The 27,401-nt window shown below is 41.6% G+C and overlaps 1 protein-coding gene across 3 annotated transcripts in view; it reads right to left on the reverse strand.

Annotated features, from left to right (window-relative positions):
- Nucleotides 1-2,026: 2,026 nt before the first annotated feature.
- znf318 (zinc finger protein 318) overlaps nt 2,027-27,401 on the reverse strand; it is an 84,496-nt gene continuing 59,121 nt past the window's right edge. For all 3 annotated transcript variants that reach the window (XM_078212143.1, XM_078212144.1, XM_078212145.1), the window contains exons 4-9: nt 13,094-13,193; nt 11,976-12,247; nt 11,293-11,484; nt 9,702-9,801; nt 8,811-8,929; nt 2,027-6,172 (exon numbers count right to left, since the gene is read on the reverse strand). In XM_078212143.1, the coding sequence (XP_078068269.1) occupies nt 3,104-6,172; nt 8,811-8,929; nt 9,702-9,801; nt 11,293-11,484; nt 11,976-12,247; nt 13,094-13,193 (3,852 nt within the window). In that variant the 3' untranslated portion in view covers nt 2,027-3,103. The remainder of the gene's footprint in view (nt 6,173-8,810; nt 8,930-9,701; nt 9,802-11,292; nt 11,485-11,975; nt 12,248-13,093; nt 13,194-27,401) is intronic.

The raw sequence follows: 27,401 nt of genomic DNA on the forward strand, positions 1-27,401 counted from the left end.
ACCATAATTCTACTCCTATATCTTATGGTCTAAGAGAGTGGCTGAGAAAATTTAAACAGCTTACAATGGAGAAAGGAACATTTTGCAACAAGTCAAAAATCATTTATGAATAATCTCAAATATCATATAAAATAAATGAAAAATCTTGGCCAATACACAAACCTGTCAAAATAATTTATAGCTTAGAGAGCTGGCTTACCTGAGGAAACTGGCGAGGAATTGAGAGTCCTCACTATTTTCATGGGCTCAACAGTTGCTTTATGTCATTGCCATAATGATGTGACATCTTAAAAGGACTCAGACATTCACATCCTGGGTTGCAGCCATTTACAATTAACAAATAAAAGAAATAACATTTTTAAAAGGAACATTATGATTAAAGTGATAGAAAGCATGAATCTTATGCACATTGTATTGGCAAGCCATAGTTTGAATCTTAGGCAAGGTGAGGGTACAACTTGCAGTCCAGCAGTCAATAATGCCTGTTGTCTAGTAATCTGATTTCATTCAATTGTCTGATTTCACCAAATTATTTTGCATTGTCTCGTGTCCCAGTCTATAATTACATCACATTGGACTACACAATTCAGGAACCCTCTTGGTACAAATGTAACCCTAATTTTACTTTAAAGATTTGTCAGCCGATTACACTGGGGAGACATACCAAGGATGACTTCAGAGACATTTCTGCAGCTTGCTGTGCAAAGAACTCTGAATGACTGTATTAATAATTTGGCTTGTATGTCCCACATTGATCCATGATCCATAGCCAGCCACAAATCCTTAAAGAGCAAGCTATGTCCCTCGTGTGAAATTAACAGTGGGGTATTTTTTCCCAAAGATATCTAATATTTTTCAATTTAGGTGTTTTTAACCTGCAGGATTTCCCCTGCTTCACCCAAGTACATATTTCCTACATGTCAATAAACCTTCCTCAGATGGCATGACCACTCCAAGGACCTTACAGACCTCTTATTCCACTTTGATCTTTACACGCTGACAACCAACAAGCCTTGGAATCACTTATCATTTATCTCTACTGAAGATTTTATGGTTTATTTTCTCCTCAATCAATGCACAATGGGCTTGGACCTTCAAACTGATTTCATAAAATAACTGATAGAAATCAAAATTTGGAGGAAGCAGTATTTTGATCTTTTGCATCCAAATGCTAAGAAAAAGCATTAAAAGTACATTAGATGACATAGCCAAAAGAGCATCTAAAGAAGACACTCTGACAAAACTAGATCTTGAAGAAAGGAAAGCCTTAGTTATTTCAAGATGATTTTAGGACTGGGTTCTAGCACATACATTACTCACGCTGTACCACAAAACCTTTGCACATTACCTTTTCTCAAAGCATTGTTAACAATTTTCCTTGAAAGATCTGATCTTTAAACACAAATCACATCACTATTCAATCAGATAAAATCAAATATTTAACCCTGAATAGCACAACCTCAGGATCAAAGCGGTTTTAATTGATATCTTGCTCTTCACAAAGGCAAGTTATATCTTAAATATCGCTTGCTGAGATTTAGACTGGCAAAGTACAGTAAGATGGTAAAAATAATGAGGATGGATTTACAGACATTCTATGAACAGAGCCAGACAAAACAATGCTGACTGACCCTGAAGAACCAAGAAATTAAAATGTATAAAGGAAGAGAACCAAAATATTAAAAATATAACTATGGTTATCTCTGCTTTTAATATTGGCGTCACACATGCACAGTGATCCAAGCTAATTTAATTTTCATTCTATCGCAAGTTTTCTGAATTCTAAACTTACAATTCTACTTCGACAATATTGTAATGCTCTGCACGGAAGGTGCAAGTAAGAACCCTTTCCTGATTTTTCAAAATTTTCTCCAAAACTCTCAACCTAGTTGCGTTGTCAATGGGAGCAATTAAAGTTGAAAATATTGGTGCTCTGTGGTTCTGAAACATGCCAAACTTCTATCTAGCCATTCCAGAACATTCTGTAGCTGTAAACTGATCAAAGACGAGGCAGATCCTTGTACAATTGAATGGAGTAGTTTTATTTATAACGTTTTAACATAGCAATTATGCAAATAAGTATCATTCAAGCAACTTTTGATTACAGTCCATCAAGTTCACAGGGTGGTTTTTTTTTAACATTACTGTTTCAAACAGAATTGTACAGAAATTGCCAATGCAATGATACTGTGATATTTTGTTCAGAGGGGAAATGAGTTCAGTATCTTCCTTTCTTGGTTTCCGTTTCATCAGTTCTGCATTGCTCTATTGACCGTAACAGAGGAAAGTTACTGCAAACTAGTAAAATTACAAAGCATAGCATTTACAAAAAAAGTGAAAATCGTAATTTGGGTCCATGCTCTTGTCCTGTCTTACCAGCTGACTTCGCACTCAGGATGCTAAGATACACTGGTGAAGTCAATTCATTAGTGGAAACAACATTGCAGAATTGTGAAACAAGAGAACAAAAGACAGACACACAGACTTGACTACACTGTTTAATGCACAATATTGGGAATCAAACAGAATGAACTATAAACTACTTAAAAAACATCTAATGTTTTATCGTAAGTGACAAGATGATTTCTTCTGGCCTGTACAATAACGGCAACCAATTACAGAAGAGCAGTTTGTTTAAAAAAATTGGAAACATATTCCTCCAAGCCAGTTTACAAATGTTGCAACACAAAGCCTTCTATCTTCTTAAGCAGCTTAAGTAGTAGTTTAGAAATGTCCCACACTTAATCAAACATCGATTTTTTTGAAGTGGAATGCTTGTGCCCTAGGTGCCCGTTGCAACATAATGCAGCACCATGCAAAAAGAAAAAAATTACAATGCTACAGAGCACTTAGAAAACGATTGGAAACCTTTGCTGGAACTTTTACAGCTTGCATACCTAAAAAAGAAAAATAACCCCCAACCTCCTCCGCTAAAAGAAAATCACAACCTCTTTAAAAATTAGGAAGGCAGAAAGGAGTAGAAATCAAAGCTCAGGCCCTAGTCTGCAGTTCAGAACAAAGATGGTTTTGTGTGCCTCATTATCTGTCAATGAATACAATATTTGCAGTTATTTTGCTGTTATGTCAGTGCTACTTTCCAATTTTACTTTGCTGACCGAAGGTTTCTTGCACTTCGGCGACGTGGCTGCTTGGCAGATTCATCTGATTCACGTTTTTCTGTTTTTTTACCAGGATTCTGAGAGCCCAAAGCACCCTTTCCAGTTTGTGCTGCTCGTCTGGAGCAGGTCCGTGAACTACCAGTGCTCTTGCATTCCTCTCTAGTACCTGCCTTGCTTCTACCACCAGCTTCTGTTGACTGTGAGCCACTTGGTTTACTTTCCTTCTGTGCCATTTCTGGTGTGCTCACATTAACATTTTGAAGCACTGCAGGTTGCTCTAAGGCCTTTTCTACACCATCTGCTGCCTGCACTTCAGGGTTGAGGGTGCTAATCTGACTATCATTATTATGCCTGGTTTGATCTGAAATACTAACTCTATTACACTCAGACAGATCTTCCGCTTCAGGAAAGCTGCTCCCACCATAATGTTGACCCTGCTCTGTGTCCGGGAAACTCACCTCACTATTATCATGCTGCTGAGCTGGTTGTGAACTGCTCATTTCCCTGCATTGTTCTGCAGGATTCGGAATACTCTGCTCAGCATCAGTACCTGGCTGCTCTGTAAAATGGGTAATCCCTTCACTACCACAAGATTTAATTTGCAAAGTGTCAGTCAGTTTAATTTCTTCCTCAGCTGGGATAGGTGCATTTATCACATGATTATCACACAGATCAGTCTGTAGTGAATTGCTCATTTCATTATCTCCAATTTGATCTACTTTATAGCCATCCATTTCTTCAGCCTTCACTGCATCAAATTGTTGATACTGCATGATGCCATCTAATATTGGGTTATTTACTTCTACATTTCCCATCTCATCCATTGGACTGATGCTGAACCCAACTTCATACTGCTGTTTTGCAATGTTATCAGATATGAAAGCATCCACTTTTATATCCTTAACCTCACCCACTGGTTCAAAGACATTTAATTCAGTATCACACTGTTCTGGCTGATCTACAGCGGCAGCAACATCCACTTCCACATCCTTAACCTCATCCACTGGTTCAGAAGTTAAGTCAGTATCGCACTGTTCTGGCTGATCTAAATTGTCATCTAAGGCAGAGGTATCTACTTCCACATCCTTAACCTCTTCCACTGGTTCAGAGGTTTTTAAGTCAGTATCGCACTGTTCTGGTTGATCTACAGTGCTATCTAAAACATGACCATCTTTTTCCACATCCACAGCTTCTTGTGTTGCAGTAGGAAAAATTAAAACAGCATCGCAATGTTCTAGATGGTGTTCTGCATTACTATTCAATGTATGAACTTCATCTCTAACCTGTTCATCTTGATTGGAGATGTTCAGGTCATCATCCACAGCACTATCTAGTGTGGGAGTATCAACATCTCCGACTTCCATTGCAGTGAGGATGCTTAAATTTGTGTCAACACATACAGGATCAACCCGTTCTACACCCTTAACCTGAAGTGCATTTGAACTACTTAAATCACACTGTTGATGTTCTGAATGTTTATCTGATACCACAGCATCAATTTCCATGTACTGAACTTGTTCAACTGTGTTGAAGATGTCATAATGTTGAGACTGTTCAACACGGTCGTCTAATTTGGAGGTATGCAATTCCACATCCTTAGCATCCTTGTCTGAACTGATGGTTAGATCATCACACTGCTGTGGTTGTCCTACAGTGGATTGTATGACAGAGGCATTCACCTCTTCATCTTCAACTTTTTCTGATGGATTGGTGAAACCTAAGTTGCCATGACCCTCTTCTGGTTGTTCTACAGTGTCAACCATCCATTTTCCAGCTGGGCTCCCTTGTTGAGCAGTTATTTCACTACTTTTATTTTGCAGTTTTGTTATAGAGATGCTTAAACGATCATCTTCACATGGCCCCATATCTTGAGCATTCAGTATATCCATGCTTTTAGACTGTTCACCTGTATCAGTTTCATTGCTCTGACCTGGGACTAGCTCTTCAGAAGATTTTCCATCCCCGCTTTTGACTTGCCCTGCTGCTGGTTTCAGTGTACCAGGCACCAATTTGGCACTTTGAGCATTGCTGCCAAGTCGATCAGCTGGACCCTTGCCTGAGCTACTGTAGTAAATACCATACAAATCTTTAGCATTAGCAGCAGCCAGGCAGCTTTTAGGTTTCTCGGTTTTCTTACTGGAGTCAGAGAGAGATACAAGTGGCGGTGGTGGGCGGACTGGAACAGCCAATATGGTTTGCTCACATGCAGAGACTCCAGGGGCTGGTTCTTCAGCCAAACGATCTGGCTCTCGATGTACATCCAGAACACTTCCCTTCAAAGTTACTTCCTCTCCACCAAAGGCCCTGGAGATCACATCAGGAGGCAACAACACTCCAGCCTTAACTACAGGTAGTGGTTTGTTGGAAGCCCCTGAAGACCGAATGGAGAGGAATGTGTCCAAAGGTGCTGGTTTATTGACAGATGACCCACTAGCCTTCCTCAGTGGCATGTTAGCCACGGGAAGATTGGGGCGGATTTTTGCCTGTGTGGTGGTGCTTACTGAAGTGAATGGTACCCATGGGGTGGTGTGAGCGATAAGAGTTTTTCCTGAGAGTTTAATTTCAATGGTCTTGGAGGCAGATTTTCCTCCCTGTCCCTTGCCATCATCTTTTTCCTTGCTGCCTTCACTATTTTCTTCCTTGACTCCAACTGTGCTGCTTTTCTCCTCCTCTTTGTCAGGTTTCTTCCAGCTAAATTTACCAAAGGATGAACCTTGTTCCTCATCTTTCTTGTCTTCAACCTCATCCTTTTTCAGCATCAGTTTTATGCCTGGCTTGTTATTGAGCTCTATTTTGTGGGAGGATGAACGGTCACTTCTTTCTTCTTCCAGCTCAGTGACACTCTCACGCTCTTCCATATCCAATCGCATTAGCTTTGCCTTCCTCTCATCGCTTTCTTCCAGCCTCTTCTGTTTCTGAACTGCTTTCTCATCATCTATTTTCCTTTTCAAGCTTGCCTGACGTCGACGCTCTGTCTCAGTAATCACTACTAAGCCAGCCTGGCGATCTAAGTTTCTTCGCTGTTCATAGACAGGATTCACATTTAAGTATTCCTATCAAAATAATACAGAAAGAAAAGCTGTAATTCTTGGAAAATATACACCATTTACAGTTTTAAAACAAAGAAAAGTTTACTTACGTCTCAAACAACCCATACTTAAAAACTCAACAAAACGTCAGTTGTTCTGTGCAATAATTCTTCTCCTTGATTAAAGGAAGTAAAATAGTTTATTTTTTGGGGAGTTTTTAACACCCCCCCCCCCCGACCCCAAACAATCTTCCAATATATTGTCTGTGTTTTCTAGAACATCTGAACAACCCTTTCACATTTCAAAACACAACAAATGCATGAGCAAAGATCACAGATCAGTAATATGAAGAGACAATGATGGTGATAGAATGAGTAATTAACTCATTAAAGGAACGCTCAAGAAGATGGTGGTGAGCAATCTTGGTCAAGTGCAGCTTCTGTGCTGTTGGTACTCTTCTAATGCTGTTAAAGGAGGCAGTTCCAGTATTTTGACCCAGCAATGAAGAAGTGATCTATTTCCCAAAGCAGTATGGTACATGATTTGAAAGGGAACTTAAGGTGTTGATTTCTCTCCATTTCCGTTCAAGTGGATTTGGGATGTACAGGCTCACCATGGGAACTGAAAGAACATAGGCAAAGCATGAAGCAATTTGTAAGGATACAGGCTCAGCATAGGTCATTTAAGAATCCAGGTATAGCATCAGGATGGTAAGTAAAAAAGGGGGAGGGAAAAAGAAGGATACATGAAGCAGGAAAGAAGATAGATGCTGAGCATGGGAAAAGCAGAAAGATACCAGGTAGCATTGGATAAGATAGGGTTAAAACTGGTCTTCAGTAAATCAACTTCAAAATCCCCTTTTCCCCTTCATCCCTTTCAAACTAGGACATGGTACGCAGAGACACCTTTTCCTTGGGGAAAAGATGTATTGTGATAGGACTCCATAGGCAACCAAAACCTCCCAGCAAAATACCACTCTTCACTTCAGAGTTGTCGTATGAATATCAGTGGGCCCTGTGAATGGGAACAAAGGGGTCAAAAAGAAAGATCACACCCAAGACAAATCCAGCCCATTTCAACTAAGATCTGAAATATGATAAATACAGCACCCCTTGGTCTGTACAGGTCAGTCTGACACCATAAAGCTTTCAATGATCAGGCCTATACTGAAACTTGAGAGCAGCTTTGTCTTTCTTCTAGAACTGACGAGACCTAGCAGTCATATTTGTGCTTAGTTGAGTGAAAGAAATGCAATTTGACATTAATATGCAAAGTTTCATGGAGCCAGTATCATGGTGCACACACATGTATACACATGTAAACACGCACGCACACACACCACACATACGTGCAGGGTGGATGGCTTTGGGTTACATGGGTAAAACACTTTACATGTTCTTTTTATGAAAAAATACAATTGCACAGTACATTGGACACCAAGCCTCAATGATATCCCATGCTGAAATTAAACATACAATCAAGGCAAACAAAGCACATCCAAAGCACTACACTCTGCTACAATAAGCAGCAACGTCAGGCCTTCTTGAACTTTTGCACATCCAGAAATATTATCTTCAGTAGCTGTATTACTCCATATGGTACCTGAGTCATTAAAAATTACACTAACTGACATGGTAGGAAAGAAACTTCTAACATGCTTATGAATAAAATCAAATTGAAGAATTCAAGTTCCCATCTTACACGATTGTTCTGCACAAAGGGCAGTGGTAGCTTCAGTTACTGCTGACATTACCCAAAGACCATGCTTCAATTATTTTGTCATTTCAGGTTTGCAGCATTGAGTAGGAAGACAGAAAAGTATCACTACTCAAATAGGGTTATGTTACACCATTTTATTTTGCAATTAATTACCATGGGTCATTAATTCATTTCTGGTCCTTTTAAAAACCTACTAAATGGGAACACCACTAAATTTTATTTTGATTTTATTTGTACTCATACTGCAGTAAAGTCAAGAAGAAACACAAAAAGCCCTGTTTAGACATGTGTGAGCTGCAGTTGAATTGTTTTTATATTAGTTGGTCCATAAAGTCAAGACTGGTCAAAAATAGCCATTTTTTCCTTCCATGGAGTTTTATTCCACATAAAAAGTATTATAACAATGATTGAAGAATACTTCACCACTTATTGTTGGATATTGAAACCTGTCCAACACCAAATCCATTTGCATCAGAAAACAGAACAGCTCTGATAGTTGGGAATGGCATCAAAGCTGTTCTCTCCAATCACTGTGTATTTTGAACACAGGTATTGGCATCCCCTGAAAGTTTCATAATTAATTTCCATCAAATGGAAAAGAGATGCTTCATAGAAAATGCAAGTGCCTGTCCTTCTTGCATCATATCTGCAAAAAGACATTTTGAAAAATAAACTCAATTAAAACAAACTTGCATTTTTATAGTACCTTTCACAATCTCAGGATGTCCCAAAGAACTTTAATGTTAATGTATTAGAAGTGTGGCCAGCGTTGTAATGCAGGAATTACAACATGGGAAGTATGAAACATTTGTGTGTGCCATACAGTGCATATATGCCTTAAAGAGTATGTGCTTTAGATAGATAGAACACATAACTAGTGGACTATGTCCCCACGTTGCTATCTCCATTCTGGAAATGCTTTATAATCTGTTTTCTTCCTAACCTTATACTTATCATTGTGACCACGTGATTTGACATGATCTTCAGCACAGATCTGATCTCCATAGAACTCTTCACAGAGCTGGCAGTAAAATCCCGTGACTGGCATCAGAAATTCTGAACCTGAGGCAAGGACAGGTATACAGTCAGAAGATTAGATGAAATACAGAAAATAATTCATATATTGTATGTCACAAGAACACAATCCCCAGATTTTTAATATATTTAGTTGGTGGTACTGTATTCCAAGCTATACATATCTACAAGATGCCACCCTGATTAGAGCCCTTCGGCTGGTTGACAATCCCCTTTTCCCAAATGGCAATGAATTGTTAGACCATGCATTATAGTCATTCATGGTTTGTTGACACCATGGCCAAGTTGAACACCAATGAAGAGGGTTAATTGATCTATTGGGCAACAAACCTAGTCTCATCCTCATTTGTATCTTCAGATGTGCATTATATAGAGATCAGGTCTTTTTCCACCTAGTCAATAGGGTGCTGAAGCCAATTGCAGCAATCTCTGCACGTGTACAGCGTCAATATTTGTAGATCAACTCTGATTATTACCCAAGCTAACCTGCCTTATGAGGTTTTCCCATCTACAGATGGGTCCCTTACATAGAACCATGCAACAACTGGAATTTTGAACAAGAACTGAGGAAGCGATTAAAGGGAAATACTGAAGAATTACATCAGGATCTCATCCCCCACTGGCCAAGCACAAGTACCTATCCTACTTCACTGTATGAAGAACATGCAAAGTAATTAGGCACAAATATGTAGCTGAATTACAAACTGAGTTCAATTCTCCAACTCCTCTTTCCATAAAACAGCTAACTATAGTAAAACAGTCAGGACAGTTGGCAAAAGGAAATAAAACACAAACTCACCTTTTGCTGGCAGTGTTATTTTATCAGTTCGTTTAACAGAAGCATTTTTGTCTTCACTTGACATCTTTGCTGTCCATGGTCGATCATAAGGATCCAGTGTCTAGTTGCACAGTGACAGAGGTACATGGTGGATTTGTACATTAATTTATACAGAGTACAACTGGTACATACCAGGAAATACAATTAGTTGTTACAGCACAACAATACATTACAGATGTGTATCAAATGCATTTTTCACATTGTAGTTTATCGATGCACTTGCTGTGGAAAATATAAAAAACAGATCAGAATGGAAAGGACCAAAGAAAAAATGAACTTTTTTTTGTAAACTGCTTTAAACAGAGAAAGCTGTATTACAGAATTCTATATATTGAATTCTGGGTTTCATACCACCTTCCATTTATTGCATTAGCTACTGGAAAAGGTTTGTAGCTGATATTGCGAGTTTGGAAACGAATTGCAAATTGGTTTGCAATTTTTGAAAATCAAAGAGACATGCCCACTGTTCTAAATACAGGACAAAAGGTTTCTGTGCAGAGACAGCAAATGTGCAGTTTGGCACAAGCTAATTTTGCATATTAAAGATTTTAAATTACACGTCTTAAAAACAGACAAAGGGACAGCAGAGGTACACAACATCTCTTCATAACCTCCAAACAGCAGTTTCAAGACTTAACATTTTTTGAAATTAAACAAATCAAGTTCTCTCTCTTCCCTTGAATACGAAATATAAATTTGATATTTATCTTTCTCCCCCTTCATTTCAATGTGAGAAAAGAAGAACTGAAATATAAAGCTTATTAAATTGGACACCAGTTTTCAAACTTATTGTATAAAATTCAAGTTTAAAAAGCCAGCATACTTGCAGAAATGTAGGTTGAGTTGTAATAAATTCCAGAAGTTATACAACATTTTCAGGATTTTTCATTTATTAAATTCTAATACAGGTTTCCCATTTGATTCTTTAGTTTTGGGAGTTTCATTCTCTGCAAAACTGAAGACTTCCCTTTGCTGATACTTATTCCTTGACATTTCATTCATGTTTTTTTTTGACCCATCCCTCATTACCAAACCAAGAAGTATCGCCTCACACATATTGTTATTTAAAAGCTAAGGCTTTCCTTGGTCTTCAACTTCTCTCATTACTTCAAATGCTATAACTGTAACCAAGTTGATCCCGGGTTTTAAACCATCACTGTCGTTCAAACTTTTTTTGCAGCATCATACCTACATTTTCACAAAGGTTGTATCTCTCTAAATAATCAATAATTTAAAAAGTATTTTGAGAGAAGTTTCTAGGATTGTAATCTTTTTGTTGATTTTTCAGTTTTGGTGGGAAAGTTTAATGATTTGGCATTTGGGATGGGCAGGTCAACTATTTTTACTTCCCAGAGTTTTCCTGATTTGACTCAAATAGAATAAACTCAAAACTTCTCTATTTTAAATTGCTTTACTTTTCCTTTTATTTAATTCAGTTTCCAACAAATTATAGCTTGGCCCATGATACATTTTCCACTGTGTTGCCTACATGAAGTGTGACTTTTCAAATTAAACTTTTGTGCAACTAACAGAAAACAGTGTATATACGCACCTGCCTATGTCGTTTGTTATGCATGTGAGTGAAAAAGTCAAACAGTGTCCCACAAATGGTGTTGCAATTTTTGCACCAGTGGTTCCCTGCATCATAGTATTCGTACACACCCCCAGATTCTGGAAGGTTGGCACGGAGCTTCTTTGTTTTAGCATCCAACTCCTCCAAAGATCCTTTTCTTGTTGAAATCTCCTGTATTAAGACCCACAGAGATAGTCATATTCCAAAGCACAAATCAAATTTCAAACAAGTCCAAATTCACATAGTAACTCCCTTAAAAAGGCCGTCATGATATAATAATAATAATGTGCCATGTGGCCTTCCATCTGAGCTGTTGGAATTGAAGTTGGGTGTTAAATATGTAACAGTTCTGGATCACATTCATGATCTGCAGACAGCTGCTTCAGGAATGGTTGGGTGGGGGAGAAAGAGGAAGCCAGGATGCTTTTTATATTTAGGGTCAAAAGACCTGGGAATTGATGTCCCATCTGAATAAACAGAAATGTTTGCTGCTGCAGGAGGAGATAAAGCCATAAACAAAATAAAAATGGAAACAGAAATGTAATTTTTCCAATTAAAGCAAAATATGGTCAAGATCATATTATGACGTCCTTTATCCGGGTCCAACTTGTTCAGCATATTTTGATGAGTACTTTTTGAATAAGTATTTCAAAAGTCACTACCTTTGAAGATGACAACTTTTCTTCTTTTAGCAGCACTTTTTCCAAGATATCATCTTTCCGTTTGTCAGACGATTTAAAACTTTTATCTTGAATCACCACCCCCAAGATTTGAGCCACTTTCTCCAGCTCAGATAGCTTTTTAACCGTCTCCTCAACCTGCTTGCGAACTAAAGACATCTGGCGCACAATGTCTTCCTGGAGCTTGCCATTTTCAACAAGAAGAGGATCCTTGTGTCCGTCTTTCTCACGACGTTTCTTTCTTAGCAATTCTCCTTTGCACATTTAAAGTGGAAGGGAGAGGTGAAGATTTAGTTTCAAAACTTATCACCTCATTTAATGCACATCCCTTGAGTATATCCCCAGTTTATAACAGTGGATTCACCAAGTTTTTCAGCTTATTCCATTCTCCATTGACCAAGGGGAGTGGAGGTCAATGAAGTTGCTGTACAGTTCAGAGACAATTGGTGTTCTGTGGATAGGTGGTTTGTGGGTTCAAGTTCCACCTGGAGGGGTGGGGCTGAAACACCGATTTGTTAACTACAGCAGAAATTATTACATTAAAGAGGCTCTGTCCTCAGCATTTGAAGAGGTTCCCTTCCACCTCTGTTGATTGGCAGTATAGACTCCACTTAGTCAATACCCCAGCCAGATGTCTTTCGGTTGTTGTTTTCTTCCCCCGTTTCCCCAGTGCTTCAACATAAAAATCTTGGCAGTAAACCAATGTTCGTAGTGATTCTTACCTTGTTACAATGGTGTGTTCATAGTACAGTACGCAACAGTTAGCTCACCTTCCTAAGTACAAAACCCAACACAGTAACCTGCAAAGTGGCTACTACTGGGATTTAAGTATACAAAAATGAAAAAAAGTTTTTTTTAAATACACTACAAAGTAAACAAATCAGTAAAGAAAAAATGATGGCCGAACATAGACAGCAAGGAATAGTACGACTAACCACAATTATTTTATGGAATAAGGATTTAAAGGACAAGGTAGCCTGTTTTAAAGCAGCTGGTCAATAAAAGGATGACAGAAATAAACATTTGTAGCAACTTCTGTATCAAACAAGCAGAACAGTTTAGCACAGAGTCGAAGGAGGCAGGCCCATGCCAATTTCTACCTTGTTGCTTTCGAAGCTTCTGTAGCTCATTTGCAAGATAATCCAGGCGTTTCTGCCGAGCTTCTTTCTCTTTCAGGAGCTTTCCTTTCTCTTCCAGAACCTGGAATTAAACCAATGTGACATTCACTTTACACTATAACCATAACCATATAGAGCATACCAACTAACTCACCAAGCACACGGTCACTAAACTGCAGGCTAAGTAACTATTTACTGAGAGACATGAACTGGGAGAACTCTCACTTTTGGGTCTAGCATTGAAAGCAAGACTAATTGTGCAATAAAGAAGACGAGAAAGAGAGAGCGTGAGAGAAAGAAAGAGGACAGAAAAGATACACACACAAACATTGTCTATGGCAGCACAACATACAAAGTATAGGCCTAATGGCTCAGTCTGTGTCACAAAGTTTATTTTTCAGTGCTGGTCTCACCTGATCCAGTGTGCTCAGAATCATGCTCTGGTCATCACTTTTCTGATATCAATGAGCAATTCACCAGGAAAGCAATCTTCACATTCCAACCACTGTCATCTCGTGTTTTCAACTCGTATGTATGACATATGTTTTCAATCAGTATGTATGAACATACAAGATCGGAGTAGAAGTAGATCATTCAGCCCCTCAAACCTGCTTTGCCATTCAATAAGATCATGGCTGATTGGTTCATGTTTTGAGTTTCACATTCTCCCCTTTCCATGATAACCTTTGATTCCCTTGCCTAACAAGAATCTACGTCCACCTTAAAAATATTGACCCCGTTTCCACCAGCTTCTGAGACAGAGTTCCAAAGTCGCACAACCCTCTGAAAAAAGAGTTCACATTTCTGTCCTATATTACGATCCTAGTTTGCAAGTTTGCATAATACACAGCATCAATGAGCTGATCAGAATATCTTTGATGAGCTTTATTTCGGCATCAAGCCAGCAATGTGAGCAAATAGCTGGGGTACCATTTATGAGATTGCTGATAAAGCTAAGCTTATAGCACATGGAGTTATTTGGCATCCCAAAGTTTATGTTGACAGAAAAAGATCGGTTTGTGGAAAACAGTGGTGGAGAATCCATTCATTGATTTCTTAAAGAAAGAGAGCATGTTAGACTGTTCCATCTCAAAAAATGCCAATCAGAATTATTTCTCTCCTGTAGTATAAATTGTTGTGATGGTTTGGAATTTGGCATTCTTGCATTTGTCTTGATGAGTGAAAGACAAAAAACTTCGACAACATGTCCTTCTATTCAACAATATTTAAGTTCTGTATTATCAAGTAACTGCTAAGTAACTATTTCAATGACAAGATGGTTTAAAAAATTCTGAAACTACAAATTGAAAAATTGAAATATTGGGGAAAATTTAGTTGCTGTAAATTACCAAACTTTCTCATTTCTGTTTGTATTTTCAGCAGGGTCTTCGAACTAAGTTACTTCCTTTTTTGCCAACTTACTGGTGTTCTTTTTTTTTACATTCTTCATATGTTGTGTAAATTTTTACACAAGGCATGCCTCCCTTACTTGAAACACGACCTTTAGAACCAGGTGTGAGCTTTGCTTCATTTATAGTACAATTTGGGCCAAACATTGTCATTTGGGGCACAGTCAATGAGTTAGGATCAGATTACATTGCCACAACAGTACATGTCAGCACAGAAGCAGTATTTATAACCAAGCCTTACCAATTCTGACAAGGGTCGGTTCATGTTTTACAAATGGTTCAGTGAACTGAAACGATATGACAGATTGGCAGAGTTAGTATTTCAGGTCTGCGATCTTTCATCACAGTTTCATCAATGTTTCTCTCTCTCCATAGATGCTGTCAGACCAAAGTGTTTCCAGAATTTTCACATTTCTAGCATCTGTAGGATTTTGCTCTTGTTTGACAGATTGGCAAGTGGTTGAGTAATAAACTAAAACATTTCAGGAAATCTATTAGTTTCAAAGTTTTACCTGAGAATTAGCTCATTTTACATGCAGGGTTTTTTTTAAAGAGGATTTTTAAAAAACTCTTTTATGGGATGTGCTGAACCCCCTCCCATCATTAAGGCTGGGGATGATTGAGGAGCTTCCTCCTGTTGTGAAAGAATACATCTAAAAAATTCTGGCTGGCCTGAAACTCAAGTTGATGGAGGGTAGAACCTGTCTAAAATTCTGGCTGTTTCCCAACTTTCAAGTCTCATTCATCCATCACCCCTCTGCTGACTGACTTACAATGCTGCTCTGTTCAGCCACATCATGATTTTAAAATTCTCAACCTTCTTTACAAATTCCTCCATAGTCTCATTCCAGCCTTCAGGAATCTGTGCTCCTTCAATTCTGGCCTCTTGCACATGTTGATTTTAATTACTTTGCCACTATTGGCTATACCTTCAGTTGCAGAAATTTCTTCTCTAAATCCTCCTCTCTACCATACTTTCCTCCTTTTGACATGCTCCTGAAAACATAAATCGCTGATCAAGTTTCTGGTCATTTGTCTGACTAAGTGATTGTGACTCAGTGTCAACTTTAAGTTAATAAAGGCTAATAAGTTAAGAGTAAAGTACCTTGGGACTTTTTAGTGTTACAGGTACAAAAATGTACTTGTGATAATGGTGGAAACTACACCCTGGGTCACAAATGGAAGAAATACAATTCTAAGTATGTGCTGCACATCACTAAACAGAGGGATAATAAAAGAGAAATTGGTACAATTAGAGAGATGCTCATGTTTATTTATTAGTCACAAGTAGCTTGCGTTAACACTGCAATGAAGTTACTGTGAAAATCCCCTAGTCATCACACTCTGCGCCTGTTCGGGTACACTGAGGGAGAATTTAGCACGGCCAATGCATCTAAACAGCACGTCTTTCGAACTGTGGGAGGAAACCCACGCAGAACATGCAGACTGCAAACTCCAGACAGTGACCCAAGCCGGGAATCCAACCTGGGTCCCTGGCGCTGTAAGGCAGCATTGCTAACCACTCATGACAGCTCAATAATATTGTACGATCTGAAATTTCCTGGAAGGATAAAATAAAGGCTATGCATGCAGTAATGACAACAATACTGTCTCACCAGACTGGTATAACAACCATTGTTTTTGTAAACAAATATAGATTGGCAGTTCTTAATATAATTTCATCTGAATAAAGTTTGTTACAAAAACTTATTGTTTATGATGAGGAGCCCAACATTTATTTCAGTTGCTTTCTTTCACTTAACCAATCCTCTAACAATGCTCATATATTTACCCCAACCCAGTCATCCCTATATCCACTGGTTTCCCTTTATCGACTCTGCTAATCTTATACTCAATAACCTCAAATAGATTCCTCAACCACAATTTTTGTTTCATAAAGACAAAAGACATGGTGACTCAGTCGAATGGATTCCAGCATTAGGGTGTGCAGCAGTTTAAGCAGCTCACCACCACTTTCTCATGGGCAATTAGGGATGGGCAATAAATGCTGCCCTAGCCACATCCCACAAATGAATTTTTAAAAAAGTTCCAGATAACTCCTGTCTTACTGGCCTGTGGTTCCCAGTTTTCTCTATCCCTTCTTTCTTGCAGTATAACATGGTTGTGGGGGAGGCGACGGCCTAGTGGTATTATCATAGACTATTAATCCAGAAACTCAGCTGATGTTCTGGGGACCCGGGTTCAAATCCCGCCACGGCAGATGCTGGAATTTGAATTCAATCAAGAAAAATTATTTGGAATTAAGAATCTACTGATGACCATGAAATTACAGTTGATTATGGTTCACTAATGTCCCTCAGGGAAGGAAATCCGTCATCCTTACCCTGTCTGGCCTACATGTGACTCCAAAGCAACAACAATGTGGTTGACTCTCAAATGCCCTCAGGCAACTAGGGATGCGCAATAAATGCTGATCAGGCAGTGATGCCATGTCCCATGAAAAAATAAAAATAAATGTGAAGTTATCCACTTCAGAAGGAGAAGCAGAACGGCAGAGAATTATTTAAATGGTGATAGATTGGAAAATGTTGACATACAAAGGGACCTGGGTGTCTTAGTACTCCAGTCAATGAAAGTATGCAGATACTGTACAGTAAGGCAAATAGTATGTTGGCCTTCATTGCAAGAGGATCTGAGTACAGGAGCAAAGATGTCTTTCTCCAACTGTGCAGGGCCTCAGCGAGACCACACCTGGAGTATTGTGTGTAGTTTTGGTCTTATCTAAGAAAGCATATACTTGTCATAGAGGGACTGCAGCAAAGATTCACCATACTGATTCTTGAGATGGCCAGTTGCATTTATGAGGAAAGATTGGGTCCACTGGGCCTGTATTCACTGGAATTTAAAAGAATGCAATGGGATCTCATTGAAATGTATAAAATTCTGGCAGGGTTGGACAGACTGGCTGCAGGGATGATGTTTCATCTGCCTGGGTGGTGGTGGGGGGGGGCTGTTCTAGAGAAAGGATCACAGTCTCAGGATATTGGGTAGGCCATTTACAACTGAGATGAGGAGAAATGCCTTCACTCAAAGGGGAGCGAACCTATGGAATTCTCTCCCACAAAAGGCCATGGAGGCCAAATCACTAAATATATTTAAGAAGGAAATAGATACATTTCTGGACTCTAAAGATGTCATAGGGTCAGGGGAGTGTGCTGGAATATGGGATGAGATAGAGGGTCAGCCATGATCATGTTCAATGGCAGAGCAGGCTCAAAAGGCCAAATCGCCTACGTCTGCTCCTATTTTCTATGTTTGTTACATTTGCTAACTTCCTAATTGCTGTAACGATCCCAGAATCTGATCATAAACCAATTCCATGCCTGAAAAAGGATATTAGTGAACCAGATGGGTTATTACAATAGCCAGTCATTTTCATGTTCACTACTACTGACACTTTTCATTACAGACTTAGAGTCCTAGAGGTTTACAGCATGAAAACAGGCCCTTCGGCCCAACTTGTCCATGCCACCTTTTTGTTTTGAAGACGGGAATGGGTTAATGAACTTCAATACTCAAAGTGTCAAAGTGACCTCTGTGATATGTAGGGATTGTGAGAGAAACACTGTAGAACTCATGTTCACGTTAGGGTGTTTTCATGCTCACGTAACAGTTTTAAACCCCTAAGCTAATCCCAATTGCCCGCATTTGGCCCATATCCCTCTATACCCATTGTATCCATGTAGCTACCTAAATGCTTTTTAAAAGACAAAATTGTACCCGCCGCTACTCCTACCTCTGGCAGCTTGTCCCAGACACTCACCACCCTCTGTGTGAAAAAATTGCCCCTTTGGACACTTTTGTATCTCTCCCCTCTCACCTTAAACCTACGCCCTCGAGTTTTAGACTCCCCTACTTTTGGGAAAAGATATTGACTATCTAGCTGATCTATGCCCCTCATTATTTTATAGACCTCTATAAGATCACCCCTAAGCCTTCTAAGCTCCAGAGAAAAAAGTCCCAGTCTATCCAGCCTCTCCTTACAACTCAAGCCATCAAGTCCCGGTAGCATCCTAGTAAATCTCTTCTGCACTCTTTCTAGTTTAATAATATATTTTCTATAATATGAAGACCAGAACTGTACACAGTATTCCAAATGTGGCCTTATCAATGTCTTGTACAACTTCAACAAGACATTCCACTCCTGTATTCAATGTTCTGACCGATGAAACCAAGCATGCTGAATGCCTTCTTCACCACTCTGTCCACCTGTGACTCCACTTTCAAGGAGCTACGAACCTTAGTGTCTGGAACAAGCTGCCAGAGGTAGTAGTAGAGGCGGGTACAATTTTGTCTTTTAAAAAGCATTTAGTTACATGGGTAAGATGGGTATAGAGGGTTATGGGCCAAATGCGGGCAATTGGGATTAGCTTAGGGGTTTAAAACAAAAGGGCGGCATGGACAAGTTGGGCCGAAGGGCCTGTTTCCATGCTGTAAACCTCTATGTCTCTATACAAAGGGTGGTGAGTGTCTGTACCCCTAGATCTCTTTGTTCTATAACTCTCCTCAACGCCCTACCATTAACTGAGTAAGTCCTGCCCTGGTTCAATCTATCAAAATGCATCACCTTGCATTTATCTAAATTAAACTCCATCTGCCATTCGTCAGCCCACTGGCCCAATTGATTAAGATCCCGTTGCAATCGGAGATAACCTTCTTCACTGTCCACTGTGCCACCAATCTTGGTGTTGTCTGCAAACTTACTAACCATGCCTACTAAATTCTCAGCCAAATCATTAGTATAAATGACAAATAACAGTGGACCCAGCACTGTGACCACATTGTGGGATTTGAACACATTTCTGGATCATTAATTGAGGCCTCTATGAATTACGAATCCAGTAATGTAACCACTGCCACTTCAGCTACAGATGGTTCATTTTTCAGTCAAGTTTTTCATTTCTCAATGGAATGTAGATTCAGTGAGAATGATGAACGTAGGAACAGTTTGGCTAGTCGAGCCTGCTTTGCCATCCAAAGAGATCATGACTGATCACATACCTCAACATCACTTTCCTGCACTATCTCCACATCCCTTTATGTCATTAGGCTCCAGAAACCTATCAATTTCTGTCTTGAACTTCAATGATTGAGTTACAACAGGTAGAGAATTCAAAGATTCACCACCCTATATGAGTAAAGAAATTCCTCCTTAAATGCCCTATCCCTTACGTCCCTTGGTTTTAGACTCACTGACCAGGGAAAACATCTCAACTATATCCAGCTTTCATACCCTATAAGAATTTTGTAAGTTTCAGTGAGGTTACCCCTCATTCTTGGGAATGCAGAACTAGTCTCCTCAATTGCTCCTTATAAGATCTCACCACCCCAGGGATTAATCTGGGGAACCACCGTTGCACTCACTCTAAGAACAAAAAACAAAGAAAATTACAGCACAGGAACAGGCCCTTCAGCCCTCCAAGCCTGCATCAACCATGCTGCCCGGCTGAACTAACACTCCCTACTCTTCCGGGGACCATATCCCTCCTTTCCCATCCTATTCATGTATTTGTCAAGACGCCCATTAAAAGTCATTACCGTATCCGCTTCCACTACCTGCCCCGGCAACGAGTTCCAGGCACCCACTACTCTGTGTAAAAAATCTGCCTCGTACATCTCCTTTAAACCTTGCCCCTCGCACCTTAAACCTGTGCCCCCTAGTAATTGACTCTTCCACCCTGGGAAAAAGCTTCTGACTATCCACTCTGTCCATGCCTCTCATAATCTTGTAAACTTCTATCAGGTCGCCCCTCAACCTCCGTCGTTCCAGTGAGAACAAACCAAGTTTCTCCAACCTCTCCTCATAGCTAATGCCCTCCATACCTGGCAACATCCTGGTAAATCTTTTCTGTAACCTCCCCAAAGTCTCCACATCCTTCTGGAAGTGTGGCGACCAGAATTGAACACTATATTCCAAGTGCGGCCTAACTAAGGTTCTATAAAGCTACAACATGACTTGCCAAATTTTAAACTCAATGCCCCGGCCGATGAAGGCAAGCATGCCGAATGCCTTCTTGACTACCTTCAGTGACCTGTGTACCTGTACACCCAGATCCCTTTGCCTATCTTAAGGGTTCTCTAAGGGTTCTGCCATTTACTGTATATTTCCCATCTGTATTTTACCTTCCAAAATGCATGACCTCACATTTGTCCGGATTAAACTCCAGCTGCCATCTTTCCACCCAAGTCTCCAACTGATCTATATCCTGCTGTATCCTCTGACAGTCCTCATCGCTATCCGCAAATCCACCAACCTTTGTGTCGTCCGCAAACTTACTGTAACCAAACCAGTTACATTTTCCTCCAAATCATTTCTATATATTACAAACAGCAAAGGTGCCAGCACTGATCCCTGAGGAATGCCACTTGTCACAGCCCTCCATTCAGAAACGCACCCTTCCACTTCTACCCTTTGTTTTCTATGACCGAGCCAGTTTTGTATCCACCTTGCCAGCTCACCTCTGATCCCATGTGACTTCACCTTCTGCACCAGTCTGCCATGAGGGACCTTGTCAAAGGCCTTACTGAAGTCAATGTAGACAACATCCACTGCCCTATCCTCAATCATCTTCGTCACTTCTTCGAAAAACTCGATCAAGTTCGTGAGACACGACCTCCCCTTCACAAAACCATGTTGCCTCTCACTAATACGTCCACTTATTTCCAAGTGGGAATAAATCCTGTCTCGAAGAATCCTCTCCAATAATTTCCCTATCACTGATGTAAGGCTCACCGGCCTGTAATTACCTGGATTATTCTTGCTACCCTTCTTAAACAAAGGAACAACATTGGCTATTCTCCAATCCTCTGGGACCTCCCCCATAGCCAGTGAGGACACAAAGATTTCTCTCAAGGCCCCAGCAATTTCCTCCCTTGCCTCTCTCAGTATTCTGGGGTATATCCCATCAGGCCCTGGGGACTTGCCTACCTTAATGTTTCTCAAGAACCCCAATTCCTCCTCCTTTTTGATCTCAACATGGCTCAAACTATCTACACATCGTTTCCCAGACTCATCATCCAGCAAGTCCTTCTCTTTGGTGAATACTGACGCAAAGTACTCATTTAATACCTCGCCCATTTCCTCTGGACAGTACAGCACAGGAACAGGCCCTTTGGCCCACCAAGCCTCCGCCAACACATGCACCTTTCCAAACTGAAGACCTTTTGCCTCTGCACAGTTCATATCCCTATATTCCTGCCTTTTCATGTATGTCAAGATGCTTCTTAAACATTGCTATTGCACATGCTTCTACTATCTTCTCTTGCAGCGTGCTCCAGTCACTTAGCACCCTCTGTAAAAAAAAACTCTCACATCTCCTTTAAGCTTTCCTCCTTTTACCTTAAACCTATGTCCCCTAGTATTTGACATTTCTGCCCTGGGAAGAAGACTCTGACTATCATTCTATCTGTGGCTCTCAATTTTGTAAACTTCTATTGCCTCTCAGCCTCTGATGTTCAAGTGAAAGCAAACCAAGTTTCTCCAACCTCTCCTCATAGCTAAGACCCTCCATACCAGGCAACATCCTGGTAAACCTTCTCTGTACTCTCTCCAAAGCCCCCACATCCTTCTGGAAGTGTGGCGACCAGAACTGTACACAACATTCTAACTAAAGTTCTACATAGCGGCAAATGACTTGCCAATTTTTGTGTTCTCAGCCCGACCAATGGAAGTAAGCATGCCATATGCCTTCTTGACTACTTTATCCACTTGGATTGCCACTTTCAGGGAAGTGTGAACCGGTACACCTCGATCCCTCTCCAAATTAATGCTGCTAAGGGTTCTGCCATTTACTTCATACTTCCCTCCTGCATTAGACTTTCCAAAATGCATTACCTCGCACTTGTCGGAATTAAATTCCATCTGCTATTTCTTTGCCCAATTCTCAGCCTATCCTGCTGTATCCTCTGACAATCCTCCTCCTGTCTGCAGCTCCCCCAATCTGTTTGTCTCCTTTTGTATCATGAATTATCCTATGACCTGTCTCCAACTCAAATGTAGTCTCCTTCAATTGAGAGCAGCAGGAGATGATCTCAGCACACTGATAGAGCAGCGGCTTTCGAAGCTGAAACACATAACTCTGATTAGGATGGAGTGCTGATCATGAGTAGAAGCGTGGCTGATTTGCCGCAAAGTGATCAGCTCGACACAGAGGAAAGCTGTAGGTCTCAGGAGTCGAGCCAAATGTGGCAACAGGAGAACAGAAAGATTGAAATGCTTCAGGGTTGACGGGAGAACGTAGGAGAACTTGGGAAGGGAGAAGTGGAAAGAGACAAAAGGTTTAGAGAGGGGGCTTAGGAAAACTGGAGAAAGAAGCTCCTCGCAGAAATACCTTCAGCAATGTTACTGAGTCTGAAAATCATCATCTATAGTCCCTATCACAATCCTCCATTTAATCCACAGGGCCAAACTTTTTTGAAAGGTTCCCCCATGCTCCAAGCTCTGAATTCATATCTTTCTCTTATCTCCCATCATTCTTTCAGGGCTCATCTCAGTCATGAGCCAACTCCTGGTTTTCTTGATCCTATATTCACCAAACTGCTGGCCATCCAATCTCTACTCCTGGTCCACATGTCAGCTGAAGCACAAACCTCTTCCCTTCAAACTTGCAATCTTCCTCAAAGAAGAATCCCCCTGTTGACTCTCTGTCCATGCAGACTATTACACCATCTGAACTAACTGTGCTGAGGCTTCCCGAATCAATGTCCACTTTCAACATTCCAACAGAATTTCCACCTCTGCCACTGAACCAAAATGGCCTCAAACAGAATATCTAAATAGTCCCTTTAACATAATGATACATCCCAAGAAGCATCATAAAACAGTCACTTTAGACGATAATAGAGCAGCTGGATTAAAGGTTGGTGAAAGGAGGTAGATTTTAAGGAGTATCTTACAGGAAGAGAGTGAGGCAGAGCTGGAGGGCGGCACGGTAGCACAGTGGGCAGAGGGCGGCACGGTAGCACAGGGGTTAGCACTGCTGCTTCACAGCTCCAGGGTCCCGGGTTCGATTCCCAGCTCAGGTCACTGTCTGTGTGGAGTTTGCACATTCTCCTCGTGTCTGCGTGGGTTTCCTCCGGGTGCTCCGGTTTCCTCCCACAGTCCAAAGATGTGCGGGTTAGGTTGATTGGCCAGGTTAAAAAAATTGCCCCTTAGAGTCCTGGGATGCGTAGGTTAGAGGGATAAGCGGGTAAAATATGTGGGGATAGGGCCTGGGTGGGATTGTGGTCGGTGCAGACTCGATGGGCCGAATGGCCTCCTTCTGCACTGTAGGGTTTCTATGATTTCTATGAACAGCCAGTGGATCAAAGAGGATACACCTCATCAAATATCTGGAGTGGCTCAGGAGCTCAGGGACCAGGCAGCTAAAGGCATGACTTTTAATAATGGAACAATCAATAGCTGGGGATGCTCAAGAGACTGCAATTCGATAAGCAGAGATATCTGAAGGTTATGGGCTTAGAGGAAATTACAGAAATAAGAGGACAAGGCCATGGTGGGATTTGAATACAAAGGATGAGAATTTTAAAATCAAGGCATTGAATGATGGGATAGAAACATAGAAACAGGGTAGGTTTAGTTCTTAGTTTTTCCTGTGTTATTTGAAGAAAAGGGGAATTATGAGTGTGAGGCCAGTTTCTTGTTCTCGGTGTCAGATGTGGGAGGTCCTGGAATCTCCTAGCCTCCCAGACGTCCATATCTGCGCCAGGTGCATCGAGCTGCAGCTCCGAAGGGACCGCGTTAGGCAACTGGAGCTGCAGCTCGATGACCTTCGTCTGGTCAGGGAGAATGAGGAGGTGATAGAGAGGAGTGACAGGCAGGTGGTCACACCAGGGCCACGGGAGGCAGATAAGTGGGTCACGGTTAGGAAGGGGAAAGATAGAAACATAGAAAAACTACAGCACAAACAGGCCCTTCGGCCCCACAAGTTGTGCCGAACATATCCCTACCTTTTAGGCCTACCTATAACCCTCCATCCTATTAAGTCCCATGTACTCATCCAGGAGTCTCTTAAAAGACCCAATTGAGTCTGCCTCCACCACCACTGACGGCAGCCGATTCCACTCGCCCACCACCCTCTGTGTGAAAAACTACCCCCTAACATTTCCCGTGTACCTGCCCCCCAGCACCTTAAACTTGTGTCCTCTCGTAGCAGCCATTTCCACCCTGCGAAAAAGCCTCTGAGAATCCACCCGATCTATGCCTCTCAACATCCTATATACCTCTATTAGGTCTCCTCTCATCCTACGTCTCTCCAAGGAGAAAGACCGAGCTCCCTCAGTCTATCCTCATAAGGCATGCCACTCAATCCAGGCAACATCCTTGTAAATCTCCTCTGCACCCTTTCAATCTTTTCCACATCCTTCCTGTAATGAGGTGACCAGAACTGAGCACAGTACTCCAAGTGGGGTCTGACGAGGGTCTTATATAGCTGCATCATTATCCCCGGACTCCGAAACTCAATCCCTCGATTGATAAAGGCCAGCACACCGTACGCCTTCTTAACCACCTCCTCTACCTGCGGGGCCGATTTTAGAGTCCAATGGGCCCGGACCCCAAGGTCCTTCTGATCCCCCACAGTACTAAGAGTCTTTCCCTTAATATTGTACTCCTTCATCCCATTTGACCTACCAAAATGGACCACTACGCATTTATCTGGGTTGAAGTCCATCTGCCACTTCTCCGCCCAGTCTTGCATCCTATCTATGTCCCTCTGTAACTTCTGACATCCCTCCAGACTATCCACAACCCCACCAACCTTCGTGTCGTCGGCAAACTTACCAACCCATCCCTCCACTTCCTCATCCAGGTCATTTATGAAAATGACAAACAGCTAGGGTCCGGATGGGATGTACCCCAGGTTACTGTCGGAGGTGAGGGAAGAGATTGCAGAGCCTCTGGCGATGATCTTTGCGTCGTCGATGGAGACAGGAGAGGTGCCGGAGGATTGCGGATGTGGTTCCTATTTTCAAGAAGGGGAATAGGGATAGCCCAGGAAATTACCGACCGGTGAGTCTAACCTCAGTGGTTGGTAAGCTGATGGAGAAGATCCTGAGGAACAAGATTTATGAGCATTTAAAGAGGTTTAGTATGATCAAGAATACTCAGCATGGCTTTGTCAAAGGCAGATCGTGCCTTACGAGCCTGGTGGAGTTCTTCGAAAATGTGACTAAACACATTGACGAAGGGAAAGCGGTAGATGTGGTTTATATGGATTTTAGCAAGGCGTTCGATAAGGTCCCCCATGCAAGGCTTCTCGAAAAAGTGAGAGGGCATGGGATCCAAGGGGCTGCTGCCCTGTGCACCCAGAACTGGCTTGCCCAAAGGAGGCAGAGAGTGTGTATAGATGGGTCTTTTTCTAATTGGAGGTCGGTCACCAGTGGTATGCCCCAGGGATCTGTTCTGGGACCCTTGCTGTTTGTCATTTTCATAAATGACCTGGATGAGGAAGTGGAGGGATGGGTTGGTAAGTTTGCCGACGACACGAAGGTTGGTGGTGTTGTGGATAGTCTGGAGGGATGTCAGAAGTTGCAGAGGGACATAGTTAGAATGCAAGGCTGAGCGGAGAAGTGGCAGATGGACTTCAACCCAGATAAATGCGTCGTGGTCCATTTTGGCAGGTCAAATGGGATGAAGGAGTACAATATAAAGGGAAAGACTCTTAGTACTGTAGAGGATCAGAAGGACCTTGGGGTCCGGGTCCAGAGGACTCTAAAATCGGCCCCGCAGGTGGAGGAGGTGGTTAAGAAGGCGTATGGTGTGCTGGCCTTTAACAATCGAGGGATTGAGTTTAGGAGTCCGGGGATAATGATGCAGCTATATAAGACCCTCGTCAGACCCCACTTGGAGTACTGAGCTCAGTTCTGGTCGCCTCATTACAGGAAGGATGTGGAAAAGATTGAAAGGGTGCAGAGGAGATTTACAAGGATGTTGCCTGGATTGAGTGGCATGCCTTATGAGGATAGGCTGAGGGAGCTCGGTCTTTTCTACTTGGAGAGACGTAAGATGAGAGGAGACCTAATAGAGGTATATAAGATGTTGAGAGGCATAGATCGGGTGGATTCTCAGAGGCTTTTTCCCAGGGTGGAAATGGCTGCTACGAGAGGACACAGGTTTAAGGTGCTGGGGGGTAGGTACAGGGAAAATATTTGGGGGTGGTTTTTCACACAGAGGGTGGTGGGCGAGTGGAATCGGCTGCCATCAGTGGTGGTGGAGGCAAACTCAAAAGGGTCTTTTAAGAGACTCCTGGATGAGTACATGGGACTTAATAGGATGGAGGGTTATAGGTAGGCCTAAAAGGTAGGGATACGTTCGGCACAACTTGTGGGGCCGAAGGGCCTGTTTTGTGCTTTAGTTTTCTATGTTTCTATGTAACAGATCCCTGGGGCACACCACTGGTGACCGACTTCCATTTAGAAAAAAACCCATCTATATACACTCTCTGCCTCCTTTGGGCAAGCCAGTTCTGGATGCACAGGGCAGCAGCCCCTTGGATCCCATGCCCCCTCACCTTTTCGAAAAGCCTTGCATGGGGGACCTTATCGAACGCCTTGCTAAAATCCATATAAACCACATCTACCGCTTTCCCTTCGTCAATGTGTTTAGTCACATTTTCGAAGAACTCCACCAGGCTCGTAAGGCACGATCTGCCTTTGACAAAGCCATGCTGGGTATTCTTGAGCATACTAAACCTCTCTAAATGCTCATAAATCTTGTCCCTCAGGATCTTCTCCATCAGCTTACCAACCACTGAGGGTAAGGGGAAAGGTCAGGTACTAGAGAGTACCCCAGTGGCTGTGCCCCTTAACAATAAGTACTCCTGTTTGAGTGCTGTTAGGGGGGACAGCCTACCTGGGGGAAG

Source organism: Mustelus asterias, chromosome 5, assembly GCF_964213995.1.
Source record: "Mustelus asterias chromosome 5, sMusAst1.hap1.1, whole genome shotgun sequence".
NCBI lineage: Eukaryota > Metazoa > Chordata > Chondrichthyes > Carcharhiniformes > Triakidae > Mustelus > Mustelus asterias.